At 39.4% G+C, this 21,162-nt stretch overlaps 3 protein-coding genes across 6 annotated transcripts; 2 read left to right on the top strand and 1 right to left on the bottom strand.

Annotated features, from left to right (window-relative positions):
• Nucleotides 1-482: 482 nt before the first annotated feature.
• On the top strand, nt 483-8,494 carry SNL4 (SIN3-like 4). Of its 4 annotated transcripts, none has more exons than XR_016296060.1 (23): nt 483-818; nt 1,103-1,248; nt 1,724-1,879; nt 1,966-2,152; nt 2,238-2,336; nt 2,445-2,606; nt 2,701-3,052; nt 3,146-3,282; nt 3,401-3,476; nt 3,574-3,603; nt 3,861-4,144; nt 4,223-4,377; nt 4,458-4,585; nt 4,685-4,939; nt 5,177-5,934; nt 6,031-6,630; nt 6,721-6,821; nt 6,940-7,078; nt 7,186-7,338; nt 7,429-7,592; nt 7,746-7,808; nt 7,911-8,076; nt 8,160-8,494. XR_016296060.1 is itself a non-coding variant. In XM_089609028.1 (23 exons), the coding sequence occupies exons 2-22, from the start codon at nt 1,172-1,174 to the stop codon at nt 8,052-8,054; spliced, it is 4,254 nt and encodes a 1,417-aa protein (XP_089465154.1). In that variant the 5' UTR covers nt 483-818; nt 1,103-1,171; the 3' UTR covers nt 8,055-8,076; nt 8,160-8,494. The 4 variants fall into 4 exon arrangements, 3 of the variants coding, with proteins under 3 accessions (XP_089465154.1, XP_089465152.1, XP_089465153.1); XM_089609028.1 differs by having other exon boundaries at nt 3,879-4,144; nt 7,694-7,808; XM_089609026.1 differs by having other exon boundaries at nt 7,694-7,808.
• Nucleotides 8,495-8,882: 388 nt separating this feature from the next.
• Nucleotides 8,883-13,522, bottom strand: EMB25 (DEAD/DEAH box helicase). Its single transcript, XM_089609030.1, has 8 exons — nt 12,997-13,522; nt 12,716-12,891; nt 12,515-12,628; nt 12,202-12,310; nt 12,025-12,111; nt 11,687-11,805; nt 11,325-11,493; nt 8,883-11,193 (listed from the first exon to the last, which is right to left on the bottom strand). Exons 1-8 carry the CDS (start codon nt 13,483-13,485, stop codon nt 8,956-8,958), a joined length of 3,501 nt encoding a protein of 1,166 aa, XP_089465156.1. The 5' UTR covers nt 13,486-13,522; the 3' UTR covers nt 8,883-8,955.
• Nucleotides 13,523-15,760: 2,238 nt separating this feature from the next.
• Nucleotides 15,761-19,823, top strand: LOC149403435 (pyruvate dehydrogenase complex E1 alpha subunit). Its single transcript, XM_089609227.1, has 8 exons — nt 15,761-16,553; nt 16,626-16,705; nt 17,795-17,872; nt 18,210-18,305; nt 18,414-18,485; nt 18,934-18,987; nt 19,193-19,258; nt 19,350-19,823. Exons 1-8 carry the CDS (start codon nt 15,857-15,859, stop codon nt 19,392-19,394), a joined length of 1,188 nt encoding a protein of 395 aa, XP_089465353.1. The 5' UTR covers nt 15,761-15,856; the 3' UTR covers nt 19,395-19,823.
• Nucleotides 19,824-21,162: the final 1,339 nt, after the last annotated feature.

Raw genomic sequence — 21,162 nt, 5'->3', positions numbered from 1 at the left:
ATTTACCACCAAACCAAATCTCTCTCTCTCTCTCTAAGAAAAAAGCCTTTCCCAAATGTGCACATTTGCCCTAACCCTAATTCCCAAAACCAAAATTCCCAATCCATTGATGTCGCAAGTTTTATTTTATTTTTTGTTTTTAAAATCCACACAACCAGTTGATTGACATCAACAAAAAGCCACAAAAATACGCGCTAATTGACTCATATACCCCTAGGCGACTACCCTAATTACGCACCCCGCCATATTCAATCGAAAGACCCAAAAGCCCTAGCTCTAATGACCGGTGACGTGTACAAAACCGGCCGTAACCGGTTGACCCAACCCAAATGCAACCGGATAGCGAAACACAAACGCCTCTGAGATAACTAGCATTTCATTATTTCCCGAACCCAATTTTTTTTTTTTTTTTTTACTATCAACAGTTCTTTATTATTTCACGCCTCATATAAATACAAATACCACAATTTTATTATAAGCTCAGTTTATTTTTTCTTTCTTTTAACTCTCTTTGTGTTTGTTGTTTGTTCTTTCTCTCGCTCCGCTTTCCTTCTCTTTGCTTGTTTTCCGAGAAAATTGAAAAAAGAAAAAGGTTAACCATAGACGACGAGAAGTGGAAGAAGTATTTTCGAGAGGATTGTTTCGTTGTTGTTGTTGTTGTTCTTAATTATCGCATTCTCTTCAATCCGACTAGTCTGTTTGCTCAGAGGAATCGTGTGTTGGAGCTTTGTGATGCGAGAGGAAAATCGCTGCTTGCTTTTCGTTGCGGAAGTGAAAATCAAGAATACTTAGACGATCTCTCCCTGAATTTCGCTTCGGTAATCGGTTTCGTTTATTTTTTTTTTAATTTTTTTTATTTATCCTCATCGGCGGCTTGGCTTTGGTTTCAAGTAATGTAATTTACTTTATATGTGTTTGTGTGGTTTCGGATTTTCGGTTTTCGAAGAGATGATCTGTTTGGAGATTTTGGATTGGAATTCTTTTCTGTTTGGTGCGGTTTTGGAACTTTTTTGCGCTCGTTTGTTTTAATTTGTGTGTTTGGGTTTAGATCTGCTTTATGCCTGTTTCTGTGGTTTTAACGAAGAAAGTTTTGTTCGTGCAGGTTTTTAGGCCTCGAATCGGACTCAGAGGCATGATTTCTTGTTGAAAGAGAAACGAGGTCGTTTCAGATATGAAGAGGTCCAGAGACGATGTTTACATGGGTTCTCAACTCAAAAGACCTATGGTTTCATCTTCTCGGGGAGAACAGTGAGTTCAATCTCTCCTTTCTTTTATTTCAATTTTACTTCTTCTTTTTATTTTTTTATATTTATTTTTTTTCTTAATATTTTTGGATTTTGTGCTTGATATCGTCTTTTATTATTGAAATTGTTATAGTTGCGAGTCATGTTCGTGGTTTTTGTGGAATACATGTTTTTGGAGATAAATGTCCATTTTTCAAATAAAATTTCAAAGCTTTAAAGCAACTAGTTTGACCTGTATAGTAAAAGATCAGATTTTGCAAGAGGTTTCTTTGTAAATTACCAATTCTTATTTGGCTAAGAGGACAAAAATCTGAAATGGGCTTTGTCAAAAAAAAAAAAAAAAAATTCTTTCTATCTGCTTGGACATTTCTTGTGCTCGTTGTTGCTGTTGCATTGTGTTCAAACCTTTCGTGGAAGGAATTATATAATCATGCAAATTTATAATTAGTTTTGTCTAATGCAAGTTTATTTCCTTGTAGCTCCGGGCAACCCCAAATGAGCGGAGGAGGTGGTGCGCAGAAACTCACAACAAACGATGCCCTAGCGTATCTAAAGGCTGTCAAGGACATATTTCAGGACAAAAGGGAAAAATATGATGAGTTCCTTGAAGTAATGAAAGATTTCAAGGCTCAAAGGTTAATATTCGGGTTTTATTTATTTATATAAATTTTTTCATCTTAGATTGGTATTTATTGATAGTATTGTGCTACATTGATTGCAGAGTCGACACAGCGGGTGTGATAGAACGGGTGAAGCAATTGTTCAAAGGACATCGAGACTTAATTTTAGGTTTCAATACCTTCTTACCAAAGGGATACGAGATTACGCTTCCGCTTGAGGATGAAGAACCTCCTCAAAAGAAACCCGTTGAATTTGAAGAAGCCATCAACTTCGTCAACAAGATTAAGGTGGAGATATCTCTTCCGAGCTTTATTTGCTTACTAGTTTTGCTACCATATATAAAATCTGATAAAAATACGTTTTCTTGTACAGACCCGGTTTCAAGGCGATGACCATGTGTATAAATCATTTTTAGACATCTTGAACATGTATAGGAAGGAAAACAAGTCCATTGACGAGGTCTATGATGAGGTATTGTTCTTGTTATCTTTTTCTTTCTCTCTCTTTCCCTCACATCTTTGTCATTTTAAGGATCCTGGCTCGGTATTTATTACGAGCTTCTGAAATTTGGATGTGTAGGTTAGAGCATTATTTCAGGATCACCAAGACTTGCTTGTTGGGTTCACTCATTTTCTTCCCGATACTTCTGCCGCTCCTTCAATTCAGTATCCTCCGCGAAATTCTCTGCTCCGTGATAGAAACCCTGCTTTGCCGACAATGCGGCAATTGCATGTAGATAAGGTTATCATATTTTATTCTTATATGAGCCTTTGACAGATATTTATTTTTTTTACTTATATTCTGAGTATCTAACAAATGGTGTTACGTTTGGCAGAAAGAAAGGGCCATAGTTTCACATGGAGAACGTGACCCTAGTGTTGACCGTTCTGATGCGGACCATGATCTATCCCTATTAAAGGTTGACAAAGATCAGCGTAGACGAGGAGAAAAGGAAAAAGAGAGAAGAGAAGACAGGGAAAGAAGAGAACGGGAACGGGAACGGGATGATAGAGATTTTGACCATGATGTCAGTAGAGACTTCAACTCGCAGCGCTATCCTCATAAAAGGAAGTCAGTGCGTAGGGTTGAAGACTCGGAAGGTGAACAAATACAAGTCGGTGACGGTGAAGAAAATTTCGGGTTGCGTCCTATTTCATCTTCGAACGATGATAAAAATTCTGCGAAAAGTGAGTGATGGGCGTCTAAAATATAATAGCGGACTATTGCTTCAGCTCTTGTTTTTGTTTATAGTTGTTTATATATTTTTCGTGTCATGGCAGATGTCTATTCCCAAGAGTTTGCCTTCTGCGAAAAGGTTAAAGAAAAGTTACGAAATGCTGATGACTACCAGGAGTTTTTGAAGTGCCTTCATATATACAGTAAGGAAATTATAACCCGAACCGAGTTGCAGGCTTTGGTACGTAAGACTGGCTTTTGAGCCTCTTTATGTTTTATATTTACTTTGGCTGAATTCTGTCAATATGCTATATGTACATGGACTGAATCACGTCTTTACATGTTTGTATTCCGGAAAGATGAACGATCTTCTTGGAAGGTATCCTGATCTTATGGATGGGTTTAATGAATTCTTGGCACGCTGTGAGAAAAATGGTAATTGTTATAATCTCACAGCAATTATTGATTTCGATGTTGTATACTGAATTTTTAGATCTAATTTTGTTTTTTTTTTCCTTTCTTTCTTTTTCAGATGGGTTTCTTGCTGGTGTCATGAGTAAAAGTACATAAAATTCTCTCTCTCTCTCTCTCTCTCTCACACACACACACACACACACACACACACACACACACACATTGTCCCTAGGCAATATTATAATTTTGAAGTTCTAGGGTTGGACAGGAAGAAAAGAGACAAAATTTAACCTGTCTACTACTTATTTTGAGTCTTCGATTAATTGTTTTTAGAGCGCGAGTCAAGATAATTGAAAATATATCAAATTTGTATTATGGTTTTTGCTTATTTGAAACTCATTACAGAATCCTTGTGGAATGAAGGCCATGTAGCGAAGCCAGTGAAGGTAGAGGATAAGGACCGAGAAAGGGACCGCGAAAGAGATGATGCGATCAAAGAGCTAGAACGCGAGAATCGCGAGAGGGATAGAAGTGATAAAGGTGCTGCTGCTTACGGGAACAAAGATGCCAGCGCTCCCAAAATGTCTTTGTTTTCGAGCAAAGATAAGTATATTGGAAAACCCATCAATGAACTCGATCTCTCTAACTGCGAGCGTTGCACTCCAAGCTACCGTCTTCTGCCAAAGAACGTATGTGGTTCCGTACTTATCTGTTTCGTTCGAGCATTCGGTTACTTGAACTGATCATGTATATGTCTTGTAATGCAGTATCCAATACCATCAGTTAGCCAAAGATCCGAGCTCGGTGCTGAAGTTTTGAATGACCATTGGGTATCCGTCACTTCAGGAAGTGAAGATTATTCATTCAAACATATGCGCAAAAATCAGTATGAAGAAAGTCTGTTTAGATGTGAAGATGACAGGTATTTAAGTATAACACTTCCTTGTTTTTTTTTTTTTTTTTTTTTGAGGTCACAGGAATTGATTTGCTATCTATGCTCAGGTTTGAACTAGATATGTTGCTGGAGTCTGTGAATGTAACGACTAAGCGCGTAGAGGAACTATTAGAGAAGATTACGAACAATACAATCAAGCTGGAGAGCCCTGTTCGTATCGAAGACCATTTCACAGGTATAAGTCTAAAACATGTGATATCTATCTCGGCTATGAGAGTTCGGTGAGAGGTTTCTCCTTTTTTCTAATGAGATTTCATGTATATTTTTTTTGTAGCTCTGAATCTGCGGTGCATTGAACGGTTGTATGGTGATCACGGACTTGACGTCCTTGATGTGTTAAGGAAGAACGCTTCTCTTGCGTTGCCTGTGATATTAACCCGCCTGAAGCAAAAACAAGAGGAGTGGGCTAAATGCCGGTCTGATTTCAATAAAGTTTGGGCCGAAATCTATTCAAAGAATTATCATAAATCACTCGACCATCGCAGTTTCTATTTCAAGCAACAGGATACAAAGAGTTTGAGTACAAAAGGTATATTTTGACTTCATTCATAACTTTATGATACTTGCAGGATCACTATCCTTTTATTTTTCTTTTCCTCAATATTCCATTTGGTATATTCTTTAACGGAAGTTTCAACTTCCTGTAATTTGTAATATCTGAATTTCACCTTTGTTGTTGAAAACAGAAATGCATTCATATTTTTGCCCAATAAACACCATGTCATTCATAGGTTAACATGTACTTTTTTTTTTTTTTTTCCCGCAGCTTTATTGGCCGAAATAAAAGAGATCAGCGAGAAGAAGCGGAAGGAAGATGATGTTCTTCTTGCTATTGCCGCTGGGAACAGAAGGCCCATAATTCCTAATTTGGAATTCGAGTATCCCGATCCTGAAATCCACGAAGACTTGTACCAGCTCATCAAGTATTCATGTGGAGAAGTCTGTACAACCGAACAATTGGACAGGGTTATGAAGATATGGACAACCTTCTTGGAGCCAGTGCTCGGCGTTCCTGCTCGGCCTCAAGGTGCAGAGGACACCGAAGAAGTCGTCAAGACAAAGACAATTGCCGCCAAAAGCGCGGCCGGAAGTGCCGGAGAGAGTGACGGCAGTCCAGGTCCCGCTACTACCGCCACTGCGAATTCGAAACAGATAAACGGTGGCAGAAACGGCGAAGAAAATATCCGGCCCGAACAATCAAGTTCTTGCAGAAATTGGCCGGCGAGCGGAGGAGATAACGAAAATAACAAGAAGCAAGATAGCTCGGGCGATGCGGATCGCCCGCGAAAGGAAGAGACTTTCGCCGTCACTGGGCACGTTAGAGCACCGATTCACGCTCCTACAATCGACGAAGGGTCCGGAGTGAACAGACAAGACCAGCCCACTGAAATGGCAGTCAATCTGAACACGTCACGTGTAACCACCACCGGTGTCGATCAAAGTAACGGAAGAACAAATGTCGAGGACACAACAGTTCCTATTTCCGGTACCGGTGACGTTGCGGTTGAGATTCCTTCGTCAGAGGTATGTTTACGATTCTTGTAAATTGAATTATACCATGCTCTACTCTTGTTATGCTGCGGTGGATAAGTGTTTGAGATCCGAATTATTGTTTTTAAGGGTGGTGATTCCGCAAGGCCTATTGTGTCCTCAAACGGGGTTGTACCGGATGTCGGTAAAAGTCGTAGATTCCAAGAAGAGTTTGTCGGACATTTCAAGGCCGAAAGAGAAGAGGGCGAACTATCTCCCAACGGAGACTTCGAAGAGGACAATTTCGCAAACTACGTGGGGGCTGATCCCGAAGCCGCGCATAAAGAAGAGGAAGCGTGCGGTGTAGAGGCCGGAGGAGAGAACGAAGCCGACGCCGACGACGAAGGCGACGAAAGCCCTCAGAGATCTTCGGAGGAGAGCGAAAACGCGTCCGAAAACGGCTGCGATGTCTCCGGAAGCGAGTCCGGCGACGCCGAGGAGTGTTCTCGCGAAGAGCACGAAGAAGACGGAGAGCACGACGCCAAGGCCGAGAGCGAAGGCGAGGCGGAAGGGACGGCCGACGCCCACGACGCCGAGGGAGACGGGGCTTCGTTGCCGCTCTCGGAGCGCTTTTTGTCGACCGTCAAGCCTCTCGCGAAGCACGTTCCTTCTTCTTTGTACGATAAAGAGAAGGACTCGCATATATTTTACGGGAACGACTCATTCTATGTCCTTTTTAGACTCCATCAGGTTTGGGTGGTTATAACTTTTGTGTGTATTGTGTGGTGTTATTTCTCGAGCCTTGTGCTCTAAAATTTTAACGTTTTATCTATTTGGCAGACATTATACGAGAGGATGCAATCGGCCAAAGTCAACTCCTTGTCTCCTGAAAGAAACTGGAGGGCTTCAAGTGACCCGACCCCGACGGATCTTTATGCTAGGTTGGTCTTTTGCTTTTTTTTTTTTTTTTTTTTTTTTTTATAAATATTTTCTCATAATGATACTAAGACAATCGGTATATTCATTAAACTCTGGGACATTTTATATATGATTCTTCAGGTTTATTAGTGCGCTTTACAATCTGCTTGATGGTTCCTCTGACAATGCGAAATTTGAGGATGATTGCCGAGCTATAATTGGAACACAGTCTTATGTATTATTTACTTTAGACAAGCTGATTTTCAAACTTGTTAAACAGGTAACCGAAGTAGATTTATTTTTTCTCCTCGGTACTCGTAAACATATGTATTTTGTAGACGTTTTTTTGTCGATGATGATTTGATCTCTTCTGTAATTTCCGCACAGCTTCAAACTCTTGCCGCTGATGAAATGGACAACAAGCTTCTCCAATTATATGCTTACGAAAAGTCAAGAAAGCCCGGGAGATTTGTGGACATAGTTTATCATGAGAACGCCCGTGTTCTTCTTCACGAGGAGAACATATACCGAATTGAATGCGTATAATCTCGTATCTTTTCTTAACTAGTCTCAAAAATAAATAAAAAAAAACGGTTTTATTTAAATTTTGTATTTTATTTTACCACGCAGACGTCTTCTCCGACCCATCTCACAGTTCAGCTTATGGACTATGGTCACGACAAGCCGGAAGTGACAGCTGTTTCCATGGACCCCAATTTCTCAGCCTATCTTCACAACGACTTCCTCTCGGTGCCTTCCGAGAAGAAAGAGAAGTCGGGAATCTTATTGAAGAGGTTAATATACTCATTTTGTTTTTCATTTTTCTTTCTTTTTGCGAGAATTTTAGCGTTTCGGTAGTGTAGTTTGTGTTGATAATGCTTCCTGGTTTTTGCAGGAGTAAGCGCAAATTTGCCAGTAATGATGATGATTTTTCTGCTACATGTCAGGCCATGGAAGGAGTTCAAGTAGCAAATGGCCTGGAATGTAAAATAGCTTGTAGTTCTTCAAAGGTACATTATACATAGTCCCTGGAATATGCCTTTGATACAATCAATTGCACCATTGGAATTGCCGTCTGATAGAAATTCTGATACTCTCTCTTTCTCTTCAAGGTTTCATATGTTTTAGATACAGAAGACTTTTTGTTTCGCACGAAAAAGAGGAGAAAAAGTTTGCGTCAAAGCAATCCTTGCCAAAGCCGGGTCAGATCTTTCAGTAGATCACAACGATATCAAAGACTGCTTTCTACCTCGTGACATTCCCGGTTTATTGTGCAAAGTAAGCTCTAATCCTTTTTATTTTATTCTTCTTTAGTTCTTTGAATGTTGGCTAAAGGAAAATATATTTATTTTTCTAAGCAGAGCATTTTTGCACGGATAGCGCAAAACTCCACACACAGGTCGGCGCTGGAAACTGAAGAGCAAAAGGCGCAGAAAAAAAAAGCAAATTAGCTTTTTGGGGTTGAAACCTTCCATGTAACAATGTATTATTGTATTTCTGTCCCCTCAAATCAAATAATAAAAATGAGAGTCGAGATAGAAAAGAGAGGACATTGCTCAAAAGTTGTAATATACTACTGAGTTGGCATTGTAAATATAGAGGTAATTGTGATGTAAAACCTGGGATGGGATACATGAGTCTCATTCAATTCATCAATATCCTTTTTCTATAAATTATCATGAACGATTCTCTTCCATTTTTGTACTCCAAAACATTTATGTATATATCCTCAAATCTTTGCAGGCATATATATATGATCCATTTCATTCAACAACAACGAAGGTACAAAGTGGAGAATATTGTTTTCACCTAAAATTGGCTCTTAAAAGTTCCAAATACATTTATATTTGACATTAATAAAGAAATAAAAAAGGGAAAAATCATCTTCATACGTTTAGTATAAACTTACATAAAACATCTACTATTTTGAATGTGATGACCGTTACCGTGGCTCAATCCTTTCTATATTTTTTTGTGTGTATTTTTTATGTTTTTTTTTCCTGTGTGATTCTTTAGTGCAAAACTAAATATTAGGACATATTCTATTCTCAAAGCTACACATTGCACCACGTAACAAAAAAGGCTTCTTTTTTTTTTGCCACCATGAATGATAAAGAATAAACAAACGTACGAAACAAAATACATTCGGTCGCCACGTCACCCCGCCAGCTCGCTGATTGGCGGGCGGTCCATGACCTCCGAGGCGGCCCTCGCAACTCTCTGCAGGCCCGGATCGATATCCGGCAACTTCGGAACTTGGGCCAAAACGTCGATAGTCCGTCTCAGCAGCCGAGCCAAATCTCCCTCGTCCATCGCACAGTCCATCATGATCTCGCGCCAGCTCAGCCCGCACGCCCAAGCCTCGACCATCCCCGCGAACTGCGTGTCGAGCCCGCAGGGGATCGCTACCCCGTGCCTCTCCTGAACCTCGACCAGCAAGTCCTTTTGCTCGTCCAGCTGGCTCACGGCCTCGATCACGGCCCGGGTCGGCTCGTAGATGAACCCGCCGTTGCTGCTCTTCGAGGGACGGACTTTGATCCCCTCCGAGACCAGGCTGGCACAGACCCCCGCCAGCTCAGCGGGCTTCAGGCCCACGAGGAGGTTGTTCCGAAGGACCGTGGCGAGCCAGAGCTCGTTCTCGCCGCGGATCGCGGCCGCGGTCTCGCCGAGAGGGAACGTCGAGCCCGAGTTTATGTCCATCGCGCGGGTCTCGTGGATCACTTTGCTTATCTGCAGAAACTCCTTCCAGCCCGAGGGTTCGATCTGCTCGATCCGGTTCGTGAGCCGTCTCGATCGGGTCCGGAGCCGTTTGATCTTGTCCTCGACGAGCTTGGCGGCGTCGAGGATCTTTTTGTACTCTCTGAAGCCTTCTGTTCGGGCGATTCTCTTTTTGAGGCGAGCGACTCGGGTTCTCTGTTCCTTGTAGCGCTCCACGGCGTCGCGGTAGGGCTGGGAGGCTCGGAGGAGGTCGTCTTCGTCGGGGAGGCTGTTGAGGACCGGGACGTTGAGGCTCCACGACCACGTTTCCATCGAGCCTTGGGCGGCGAAAACGCCGCCGAATTCGGAGTCGGAGAGCTTGTCCCATTTCGGCTCGTCGTTTTTCGTCAGGAGAGACTTCATGGTTTCTCGAGGGAGTGGGTCGCCGGGGGACAATGCCGTGTTTGGGAACCCGGTTTTGTAGACCGTTTTGATCCATTTCTCGGTGAATAGGTACCAAGAGTTGTCTAATCCGAGAGCCGCGTAGTAGGAAGGTTCTAGGCTCGGCTCGAAGTCGAAGCTTGGCGTTTTTCGTTCATCTCCGTCATCGGTGAATTTCAGACCGTCTATCGAGTCGGCCTTCCCGAGATAAACTGCGGGGACGGATTGTAGAGCTCCGTCGGAGTCTTTATGATGGACACAGATGTATGGAAGTTGTCCGTTATCAATCTCATCTAATAATGGTTTGAGCGAAGAAATCTTCTGCGACTCCAATCTTCTACGAAGCTCGGTCCGTTTACGTTTCTCCGCCCTCAGTTCCTCCTGCAGATCCGTGATCTCCTTATACGCCGCCTCCGACAAAACCCTCCGACTTTTACCGTCTATGGCTTCGTCGGTGAGCTCGGATTCGAGAATCTCGATCTCCTTCTCGATTTTGACGACCTCCTCTCTCGCCGCGATCACGACGTTGCTGCTCAAGTAGTTCCCGAAGCTCTGCTCCACCAACTTCCGAGCTTCTTCCAGCGTTCGACCGCCCGTCTGGGACGCCTTATTCGGGTCCGCCTCGGAAACGCTCGTTCTTCGGATCATCCTCCCTCCGGCGAGGAGGTTCAGAACCATCCCGTACGAGGCCGTGAACTGCGACACGAGAGGCTCGAGACCCGAGAAAAGAATCTTGCAACCTTCCTCGGCTCCCTCGTACGGAGACTGGACGAGCACGACGAAGCCCTCTTTATCGATTCCCCGGCGGCCCGCCCGGCCCGCCATCTGCAAAAGCTCGTTCGACTTCAAGAGCGTCAGACCCGCCTCGGTCCTCTTGCTGAGGGAAGCGATGACCGAGGTCCTCGCAGGCATGTTGATCCCGGCCGCGAGAGTCTCCGTCGCGAACACCACTTTCACGAGCCCTCTCTGGAAGAGCTCCTCGACGAACGATTTCCACAGTGGAAGACAACCCGCGTGGTGAGCGGCGACGCCCCGCCGTAAGCCTTTCACGGCGTTTTGTCTGACCGCGTCGGGATATTTGACTCGGAACCTCTTCAGGGCTAGCTCGACCTCGCTCGATTCGAGCTCGTCCAGCAACGTGTAGTCTTCGACGTACTGGACCGCCGCGTCGCATCCTTTCCTGCTGAATATGAACCAAACCGCCGGAAGCATGTCCCTCGATTTGAGTTGCCATAGCGTATCGGTGATTTGAGGAGCCTAAGAAGAAGAAGAAAAAAATAAAGTCCTGACCAATTGTTAGGTATTCAACCAAGGCTTATACTCAGTATGTAAATATACGGATATTATATAGCTCTTGGTTAAGAATGCTGGTGAGTTCGTTTTTGTACCTGCGAACGGCGTATTGCGTTGACGTCGTTTTTCGAAAGGGGTTGGTCAGATGTGCTATCATCATAGCTCCTCGCTCTTGAGCGCCTTCTTGAATTCCTATTTCTACCGTCGTCTCTGGAATATCTACCTCCTGAAGCTTTGAGTTGAAGATAGTTGAGTGACAATCGCCTAGTATGAGAAATGTGTATGATTAGATATAAATATGGGATGAAAATTAAGCGATAGAGGAGAGCTTAGTAGGTAGACAGTTGAAACTCTTAAATGATTAAATTAGAAAGTGTGGAAGCATTGATAAGTCCAAAATAATCTTGATTCCGATGATTGCATTAAAAATTAGACCTTTGGCTTTAAAAAGAAATACCTATTCATGCGTGCCCCGGACTCGTCAAGAAGAGGGTACAAAGAATTTTTAGTAGAGAAATGCCAAGTCAGAGGCACGGGCCGCTTTGATGATGTCACCAACTCAGTTTTCCCGTGAATCTATAAGCAATATGAGAAGCATAAAAAAAAGATAAAATATAAGTCAAAGAATCAACTTAACCGGGATTTTCCTCATGCAAGACCATCTATCGCTCAACCGAAGAAAACTCGAATACAAGAGCGAAAAGATACATAATATTAAGTACTTAGACAGATACACGATCAGCTCACAAATTCCCTAGTAGATAAGCATGGAAAACGAAGAAGCAATAACAATACCTTACCAATCCAACCGGCAAGCTCGTCGGGATTGGCTACGGTTGCGGACAGGCAGATCAGTTGAACTCGTTTCGGGCAATAAATTACCTGAAATTTCAATTAATCTTCTAAATTAGCCATCGTTTATACGATATACAAACACAAGTATAGGAAGTAAACAACTACAGATTTACTTACTATCTCTTCCCACACTGTACCCCGTGATATATCGCTTAAATAATGAACCTCGTCAAGGACAATGACGTCAACATGGAAAAGACTGTCCCCAGAAGAATCCCTTCCCACACTGCATCAGGATGGTCGATTCAGTTTTGGTAATTGATTTGAAACAATACAGTAATACACTTGAAGCAAAAAAATTGACCATACAAGATCATCATGAAAATTAAATGCTGGGATAAATAAATAAGTTCCAAGTTACATATCAGTGTACTCCGATTCAAATTACACGACCGAGCTGAAAATTTCGATAAAATTCTGCAAAACGTACCTTTGATACAACATGTTTCGCAATATTTCAGTCGTCATGATTAAAACCGGAGCCTCTTTGTTCACTGCAGAGTCGCCAGTAAGGAGACCGACGTTACTCTCACCGAACGTCTCACTGAAACGTTCAAGTTGTGGAATATCAAACGGCCGAAAGTAAGTAAATATCAAACAGTTTTTGTTTAGAAATCATTTGATAACTAACCGAAAATCTCGGAATTTCTGATTAGACAAGGCCTTGAGAGGAGTTGTGTAAAACAATCTTCTTCCCCTGGCAATGGTGGCCACAGCGGCGGCCTCGGCTATCAGAGTCTTGCCACTGCTCGTCGGCGCCGATACCACCACCGACGAACCATTCAGAAACGCCTTCACGGCCAATCTCTATAAAAAAAAGGCAAGTTGATGAAATGCAAAAGAAAAAGTGCTGAAACTATGAAGGTTTTAGTTGTCCTTCTCGTACTTCTTCTTCAAAGAATTAGGTTTTACCTGAAACTTATCGATTCGGAAATCGTAGATAGAAGCGAGCTCGTCGACGTCGATGATTTCCTCGCCGAACTCCCTGACCTCGCCGCGAAGCTTCTCGACTCTCTGCCATTTGAGCTCCTCTCTCTGTCCTCCGGTTTCCTCCGCTGCCGCCGCCTCAACGGCGAGCGAGGAATCGGCTTCTTCGTCGCTCAGGTCGCCGGAGAAATCGTCGTACTCGTCAGCGGCGATATCTTCGCCTTCGTCTTCGTCTTCTTCATCGTCGAATTCCTCGTCGAACTCTTCGTCCACGTCGTCGAGCTGAGGCTCGATGAAGGACGACGAGGAGCTCCGAGACTCAGGCGAGACTCGGACGAACCGCCGAGATCCTGGAGACGAATAGAAAACAGTGCGGAAGCGTAGGGTTTGAGATTTCGGACGAAGAAGAGAGAGATCGAATAGCGATGAAGGGAAAAAGAGGCGCGAAGATGAGAGAGAGACAGTCGTGTTCATGGCGAGAGAGAGAGAGAGATGAGAAAAGCTTCGGAAAATGTAATTCTGCTATGAGCTTATCGTTTTGATTTTTCGCATCTTTTTTACTATATTTTGAAAATAGCCCCTATACTTTTACAATACTACATTTAGCACAAGAGATTGAAACGAATCTTACAACAAAACGAACAGAAATAACATGACATTGTTTGTTTTAGGGAAATTTAAAAAATAACTATTTTCAAGTATAATATTTTTAAAATAGCAACTATTTTACATCTTATAATGATTAACAATTATTTTTCTTTTAAATTAAATAAATTTAATTAGAGTCCAAAATAGTAAACAAATATTTTTTAAAAAATAATAAACATCAAGAAAAATGTATATTTACAACTTAAAATAGCAATTTGCGTAATTAGAAATATGTTATTTTCGCGATAAATTATGAGAAACGGCTAGGAAAAGCAATTTTTATTTTCTTTTTATTGGACTGCTCTAGCCCAATTAGAATAATATTCGGGCCAACATTTATAGCCGTCAATTTCCTCTTTCTTCCTTTGCCTACTTTTCAAATTTAATCTCTCATAATTTATTTTTTGTTACATAAATAGTATTTTCATTTTGTTTACAATTTTATAATGCAAAAGTATCTAAAAAAGATGTGTAGGTAGTCGTGTAATTTTCCTCCTATTATTGTTCTTCTTTCTTCTCTTCTCGCTTGTGGTTGGTCGTCAAAAGAGAATAAATATCGGAAATGCAATATTCAGATGATATTATTATTTTCAGCGCAACCACTGAAGTGAAGTTCCCAAAAGACATACCTACCTGTCACGTGCAAGCGCAACCCCAACAAACTAATTGCAGTCTAAACCTCTTTTGTTATGTTTTTCTTATTTTATAAGTTGCACTCCAAAACCATAACTTTCATTAAGGGAACACATTTTTTTTTTTTTTTTTGAGGAGGGAACACATATTTAACTTTCGTTAATTTGTTTATTTTAATTTAAATTACAGATTAAAACAATATTTTATCTGTAAATGAGAGACGAGAGAGATTACATTATACTTTAATTTTTAATTATAATTATAAAATTAAACATACAACTTCATTTTTAAAATAGTTTCTTCTTTATTAATTTTTAAAATAGTTTTTAACATACAAAGACCTAATTTCTACATTTTTATATAATTTTGACATATTCAAGAAATTTATTCCCTTAAAAAAAGCTTATAAGAAATTTATGCGAAGTTGAACGTTCCAAATAAGTATATAATAACATACAAATCATATCAATGGGACTTGAATAAATGAAATTTAACTTCTCATCGAAATTCAAATTTGTCTTCACAATATTAAATTATCGAACATAAATTTATTAGGTGAGATTTGTTTTAAGCATCCTCCACTTGTCTATAGAGAAAGACACAATAATCACCCCACTCAAGATATATACACCTTTATTAGCCAAGCCACTACCCATAAAAATAATAATAATTGGCATTCATTATGCTAATAGTCAAATAAGACCAATAACTATAGATTACACAAATCATATTTTTAGTATCTAACTTTTATTAATGATAATTTGGTACTCTATTGACATATGGAACTACGCCTTTTCATATTAATTTGTTATTTATACGCTTATACAAAATTTTGCCTCCTGTCACGCTACAAATATATCATATAATTTTAGCCAGCTTCTAAAAAAAAAAAAAATCTCAGCTTATAAGTGAACTTTACACACTGTACCTTTTTATAGTGATTTTAATAAGTATATATATACTTAATGAACATTTATACAAAATAATCATTTAAATTTAATTAATTAGTGAAATAATTTAAGTCTTAAATATTAACAAAATAGTTAAAATGACATTGTCAACAAATTTTTTAACACTATCATTAAAAAATATTGATGTTGTATATATATATATATATATATATATATTTACTACTTTAATATATTTTAATTACAGGTCGAAAAATTAATAATTCTTATATTTGTACATTTTTTTATAAATTTAATATTTTATTAATATTAGACAAATCTTAAATATTTATATATTTTATTTTAAAGAATATTAACTATTTGTAAATCCTTAGAATTCAAGGTATAGTTGCGATGACAAAATTATCACATTTAATAGGATTTTTTTTGGTCGGGTACTTCCTGTAATATAATTTGTTTATATGATAGGAAAGGAAAGGTATAGGGAAAAAAAAAATTATATATACTAATGGTATTGGTAAATACAAATTAGTAAATAATTATTATATATAGGCATTAGAGAAAATTCACTCCTGTCATTCCTGCAACCACACACCAAACGAAACCCTTTCTCGTTTCACTATTCTCTCTCTCTCTCTCCGCCGCCGACGACCGAGATGGCTCTCTCTCGCCTCGCCACGTCAGCATCATCCTACCGGGCGGCGTCCAATCTCCTGCGGCCGATCTCATCGCCGCTCTCCCGGCCGTTCTCGTCGTCGGACGACGCCCTAGAAATCGAGACCTCGATTCCGTTCACCGGCCACATGATCCCGGAGCCGCCGCGGATGGTCGAGACTTCCCGATCGGAGCTGATGAAGTTCTTCCGCGACATGGCGCTGATGCGCCGCGCCGAGATCGCCGCCGACTCGCTCTACAAAGCCAAGCTCATCCGCGGATTCTGCCACCTGTACGACGGCCAAGAAGCCGTGGCGGTCGGAATGGAAGCCGCGCTGACTCGGCGCGACGCGATCATCCAATCGTACCGCGATCACTGCACGTTCGTCGCTCGCGGCGGATCGCTGTTTCAGGTCTTCGCCGAGCTCATGGGCCGCGAGGACGGCTGTTCGCGCGGGAAAGGAGGCTCGATGCACTTTTACAAGAAGGAGAACGGGTTCTTCGGCGGCCACGGGATCGTCGGAGCTCAGGTTCCGCTCGGATGCGGAATCGCCTTGTCCAAGAAGTACAACAAAGAAGAGGCTGTGAGCTTTTCGCTCTACGGGGACGGCGCGGCGAATCAGGGACAGGTTTACGAGGCGCTTAACATCGCCGCGCTCTTGGAATTGCCGGCGATTCTCGTCTGCGAGAACAATCACTGTGAGTTAATTTTTTTTATTTTTCATTTTATGTGTGTGAGTGTTTTTTCTGATTGGGATTGGGAAAATTCAGATGGGATGGGAACTGCGGATTGGAGGGCGGCGAAGTTTCCAGGGTACTACAATCGTGTCAATTTCGCTCCGGGATTGAAGGTGAGATAAAATATTCGAACTTGTGTTCTTGTGGTGTAAATCCTGTGGGGAATTTTCTGTTTTGATTGATAATAGAAGTGAATAGTTTAGTGCTTGTTGGCTTGTTTTAAGTTTTTGCAACACGAGTCGGGAAGTTATATTTGTACCCAATGCTACAATATAACAAGTAAAGTTTTCAAATTGTAATTCGATTTGCTTAGGATTGAATACTTTATTGCTTGTATGATTAGCTCAGATTTGTTTTTAAGTAAGTTGTTGTTCCGGCGCTCGGATGAAGAAAAAACATAATCTTAGGGGGGCTAATAATCATTTTTCTATGAAAATTAGAAATAACAAGAAAAGTTTTTAACTTGTTTGGATTTATTTAGGAATGATTACTTTACTGCTTGGTTTGATTAGCTTGGATTTGTTTTTAAGTTTAAGTTGTTGTTCCGGCCCTCGGATGAAGAAAAAACATAATCTTAGGGGAGCTAATATTATAATTTTCCTATGTAAATTAGAAATCATTAGAAAGTTTATAAATTGTTTGGATTTGTTTAGGAATGAATACTTTACTGCATGGTTTGATTAGCTCGGATTTTTTTTCTAGTTTAAGTTGTTGTTCCGGCTCTCAGATGAAAAAGAAAAAAAAAATCTTAAGGAGGCTAATATAATAATTTTCCTATGTAAATTAGAAAAATTAAAAAATAGACGTTTGAGGGGTGGCTTAAGCATCCCAAGTCCTTAAGTTACTCCATCATCGCCGGCGGCGCTTTTCATTGGTCAAGCTTATCCCTCGCGTCGTTAAATGATATGCAGGGATGATATGATGGTATTAGCCAGTGGATCATTTGTTTTTTCTTTTTTGGGAGATTTTTTATGATTTTTGTTCCGGATCTTTTCATCGGGTGTGCTTATCATCCCTCACGTGTCATGAAATGATATGTAATCGAGTGTGTATTCTCTCGGTGAGGTTGTGCATGTGGATTGTTTTTTTATATCTGTTAAAGGATCATATGATTAAGTTATCATTTATAGTCGCGGTTGTGTTCTACTGCAAGGGTTAATTGTAATTGTAACATATATACAAATTGTATTCACTTGAAACAGGTCGATGGAATGGATGTCCTTGCAGTGAAACAAGCGTGCAAGTTTGCCAAAGACCATGCTCTAAAGAACGGACCTATTGTGAGTTCTATGGGACTTAACCCAAAGCTTATACTTTTGAATTTTATCATCGAATTTCTATGCCATTGGACTATACCTCTATAACTTTTATGAATTGTAGCTCAGATTTGAACTAATCTTGCTTGTTAGTTACCTAACAGCTTAATGAATCCTAAGATTATATATTTTTCATTACATCTATAGTAAAAAAATTTAAATAGTTCATTGAAACCTGTGCGTTATTACTGTGTTATTATAAGTTTAAGCCTAATGAAGTGTAAATCTGTAATGCTAGCAATTGCTTTTCCATTTCTTATGGAACCTTCTAATTGACCCGTGCTTGTATTTTGCTGTTCAGATTCTTGAAATGGACACGTACAGGTACCACGGTCACTCCATGTCTGACCCTGGAAGCACCTACCGTACCCGTGATGAAATTTCGAGCGTGAGACAGGTAAGTCTTTTCCTGACTTTTTAATTTTTATGAAATTGACTTTTAATTCACAAAAATGTCTAAATCGCATGTATAACTTTTTCTTTCTTTCTGGTGATCGAATTTTAGGAGCGTGATCCAATTGAGAGAGTCAGGAAGCTGATTTTAGCCTACGACATTGCAACTGAGAAGGACCTCAAGGTTAGTTTTCGACTTCTATTAGCGCTTAGCTATATTATGCATTGAACCTTGAGGTACATTAAGGCCTGCGATATTATAAGGACCTGGGATTTAGAGGATAAAAATAGTAATAAGAGTTAATTAGGGGGATTAAATATAAATTAGTAGAAGTTAGCTAGCCTATAAATAAAGGAGATTAGGAAGGAAAATAGTATGAAGAATTAGATTGAGGAAGAAATTTTGATTTTGGGAGAACACAGACCTCTCGAATTAATACAAAAATACCAGGGCATATCAGATATTATAGGAAAACCCGCTCTGCTCAAGACATGCCTCAAAAACAATTGATATAGATTCCATCATGGGGTCATTTTTCGAGTCTGGTCCAACTTATATTTTGGCTTTTTTTTTTGGAGTTTATGGTTAAAGTTTAGTTGGATTCCATATTTATTTCTCTTACTTGTTACAGGACATCGAGAAGGAAGTGAGAAAGGAAGTTGATGAAGCCATTGCTAAAGCCAAGGTACGAATGGCCTTATTGGTTGAATGAGAACATTCCGTTCTCATTTGATAACGTTTAGTACGAATGGCCTTATTGGTTGAATGAGAACATTACATTCTCATTTGACAACGTTTAGTATGAATGGCCTTATTGGTTGAATGAGAACACTCCGTTCTCATTTGATAACGTTTAGGTCTAACGCCCTTTTCCTTTCATCGTATTTCAGGAAAGCCCAATGCCCGACACTTCGGAACTCTACAAAAACATTTACGTTAAAGACTCGGGATTGGAGGTAAATACACGATTTTACCCCACCCGAAAAAACATTGGCCACTAACCTTTGGTGTGTCCCGACTAAGATTTTTTGCTTTAATTTATTTCAGATATTCGGTGCGGACAGGAAAGAGGTTAGATTGACGCTTCAATGAGAGGTTAGATAAGCTTGCCCAGCTGACAAAAAAAACGTTTCTTCTATGCTCGCTCAATCTCAAACTACAGTCTTCCATTTTACCTGAAAAGGGTATGAAAAGTGAATAAAAATGGATTGAGATGGATTTAGTTTTTTTTTTTTTCCCCTCAAATGGTTAAAGGATGTTTTGCCTATTGTTACTTCTAAAATTTTGTATAGAATATTGATTCTTCTCAGAGTTGGGGTGGGAATCCTACACAACCTTTTTTGATTTATAATCTGAGTGAGTGCATTTTTTTTCATCATTATCAACTCTGTGTCTACTCGTTTACATTGGAGTTCTTATTGTATTCTTTTTAACCCTTTTTATTAATCCATGGTCCAAGGGGGATTTTAATTTTGTACTTGTGCATATATAATAAAGTTTCAAGTTACATTCGTGTGCTAAGACTTGTGTATGGTCGTTGCTGGGGTTTTATTAATATCTTGATCAGAAGGTAGATACAAGTAGGGTTTGTAAAAACTCTTTCACTTCCTCGGACCCTTTTTAATATTTGGGAATTTATAAATAAATAAAACATCATTGCTCTATGATATTGACAAGAACTTGAGTACTCTCTGAAAACCTACCGTCATTTTTGTGTTTACGACTTTAAGTTTAAAATACTTGCATGTATAACCCATTTTTTTTTTAATTACTCTTAGTATATGTACAATCAGGTCAATGTAGGTCGTTTCTACGACCATCCAAAATCAAGTTTTTTGAACTGCCGATGTTAATCGTGTTGTTTTGTCTTGTGGATTTTTTTTTCTCAATTTTTTTTTTTTTTAAGCACATCTTAGCTGTAAGTGGAGATTGAACCCATAGAATTACTATCTAAACAATGTTAGGTTAGGTGCCACATTTTTTCTCAATTGTTTGTAGGTCAATATATCACTAAAACAACGATATATTTATGCTTTTGAATATTTAAAATTTAACATAAATATATTTACAATTATCTTTATATTCTAACTCTATTCTGCAAGATATTCATTTTAATCGGTTACAACTTTTTTGTCGATATATAATTTTATCCTCGTCAGTTTTGCAATCTGGGACTATTAATTTATAAGCACACTCTCAGGTCTCAGCTAATGCATTTTGAAACCTACAACTTAAAGCAATTAAGGCGATGAATCATAGCTCAGTAACGTAATTTTAATTAACTAACAACGGGCAGTGTAGCTCATCAATCAAATAAAATAAATGTAACTTGTAAAATAGTTACAGTTTTGTCGTTTATATTGCAAAATTGTCGTAAAATTTATAAATGAACCTTAAAGGATATAAACACACCCTTCATTAATTAATTATTACAACAGAAAAGGAAAAATAAAATAAAATAAATACTTAAAAAAGCACGAGGTCCTTCTCTAAATTCCAAAAAAAATCAGAAAACATTAAAAAAAAAAAAAAAAAAAAAAAAGAGGATCAATTTTTTTTTTCTTTCTCTTGAGCTGTTTCATATTTATTTTTATTTACAGAAGTTAATATAAATTAGTGTGTCAATAGATAACACAGAGTAATGTCAACTGTGTAATTTTTTTAATCAATAAACTATTTATGGTTTTTATGACTGTTAATATCAGACGCACAAATGAACGAAAAAAATAAATAAATAAACAATACGAAATCAATCACACAAACATTTAAAATAACTATTTATAAAGGTTTATATCGAATTAAAAAACATAAACATACATATAAATTTTTTTACACTTGACCGATGTCGATGTTGCCAAAT

This window comes from Urtica dioica, chromosome 3 (assembly GCF_054948205.1).
Source record: "Urtica dioica subsp. dioica isolate 48M chromosome 3, U.dioica_male_clone48M_v1_H2, whole genome shotgun sequence".
Lineage (NCBI taxonomy): Eukaryota > Viridiplantae > Streptophyta > Magnoliopsida > Rosales > Urticaceae > Urtica > Urtica dioica.
The sequence above is the reverse complement of the archived record's forward strand: the minus strand, read 5'-3'. Positions and strand labels throughout refer to the sequence as shown.

Coding starts and splice junctions, on each gene's coding strand:
- EMB25 (XM_089609030.1), bottom strand. CDS start 13,485: ATGAACACGACTGTCTCTCTCTCATCTTCGCGCCTCTTTTTCCCTTCA. Junction 12,892..12,996: donor TCCGAATCGATAAGTTTCAG/GTAAAACCTAAT, acceptor TTTTTTTTATAG/AGATTGGCCGTGAAGGCGTT. Junction 11,494..11,686: donor TCCGGGGCACGCATGAATAG/GTATTTCTTTTT, acceptor TTCTCATACTAG/GCGATTGTCACTCAACTATC.
- SNL4 (XM_089609026.1), top strand. CDS start 1,172: ATGAAGAGGTCCAGAGACGATGTTTACATGGGTTCTCAACTCAAAAGA. Junction 1,880..1,965: donor AAAGATTTCAAGGCTCAAAG/GTTAATATTCGG, acceptor CATTGATTGCAG/AGTCGACACAGCGGGTGTGA. Junction 3,477..3,573: donor GGCACGCTGTGAGAAAAATG/GTAATTGTTATA, acceptor TTTCTTTTTCAG/ATGGGTTTCTTGCTGGTGTC.
- LOC149403435 (XM_089609227.1), top strand. CDS start 15,857: ATGGCTCTCTCTCGCCTCGCCACGTCAGCATCATCCTACCGGGCGGCG. Junction 18,306..18,413: donor AAATTTCGAGCGTGAGACAG/GTAAGTCTTTTC, acceptor ATCGAATTTTAG/GAGCGTGATCCAATTGAGAG. Junction 19,259..19,349: donor TTAAAGACTCGGGATTGGAG/GTAAATACACGA, acceptor AATTTATTTCAG/ATATTCGGTGCGGACAGGAA.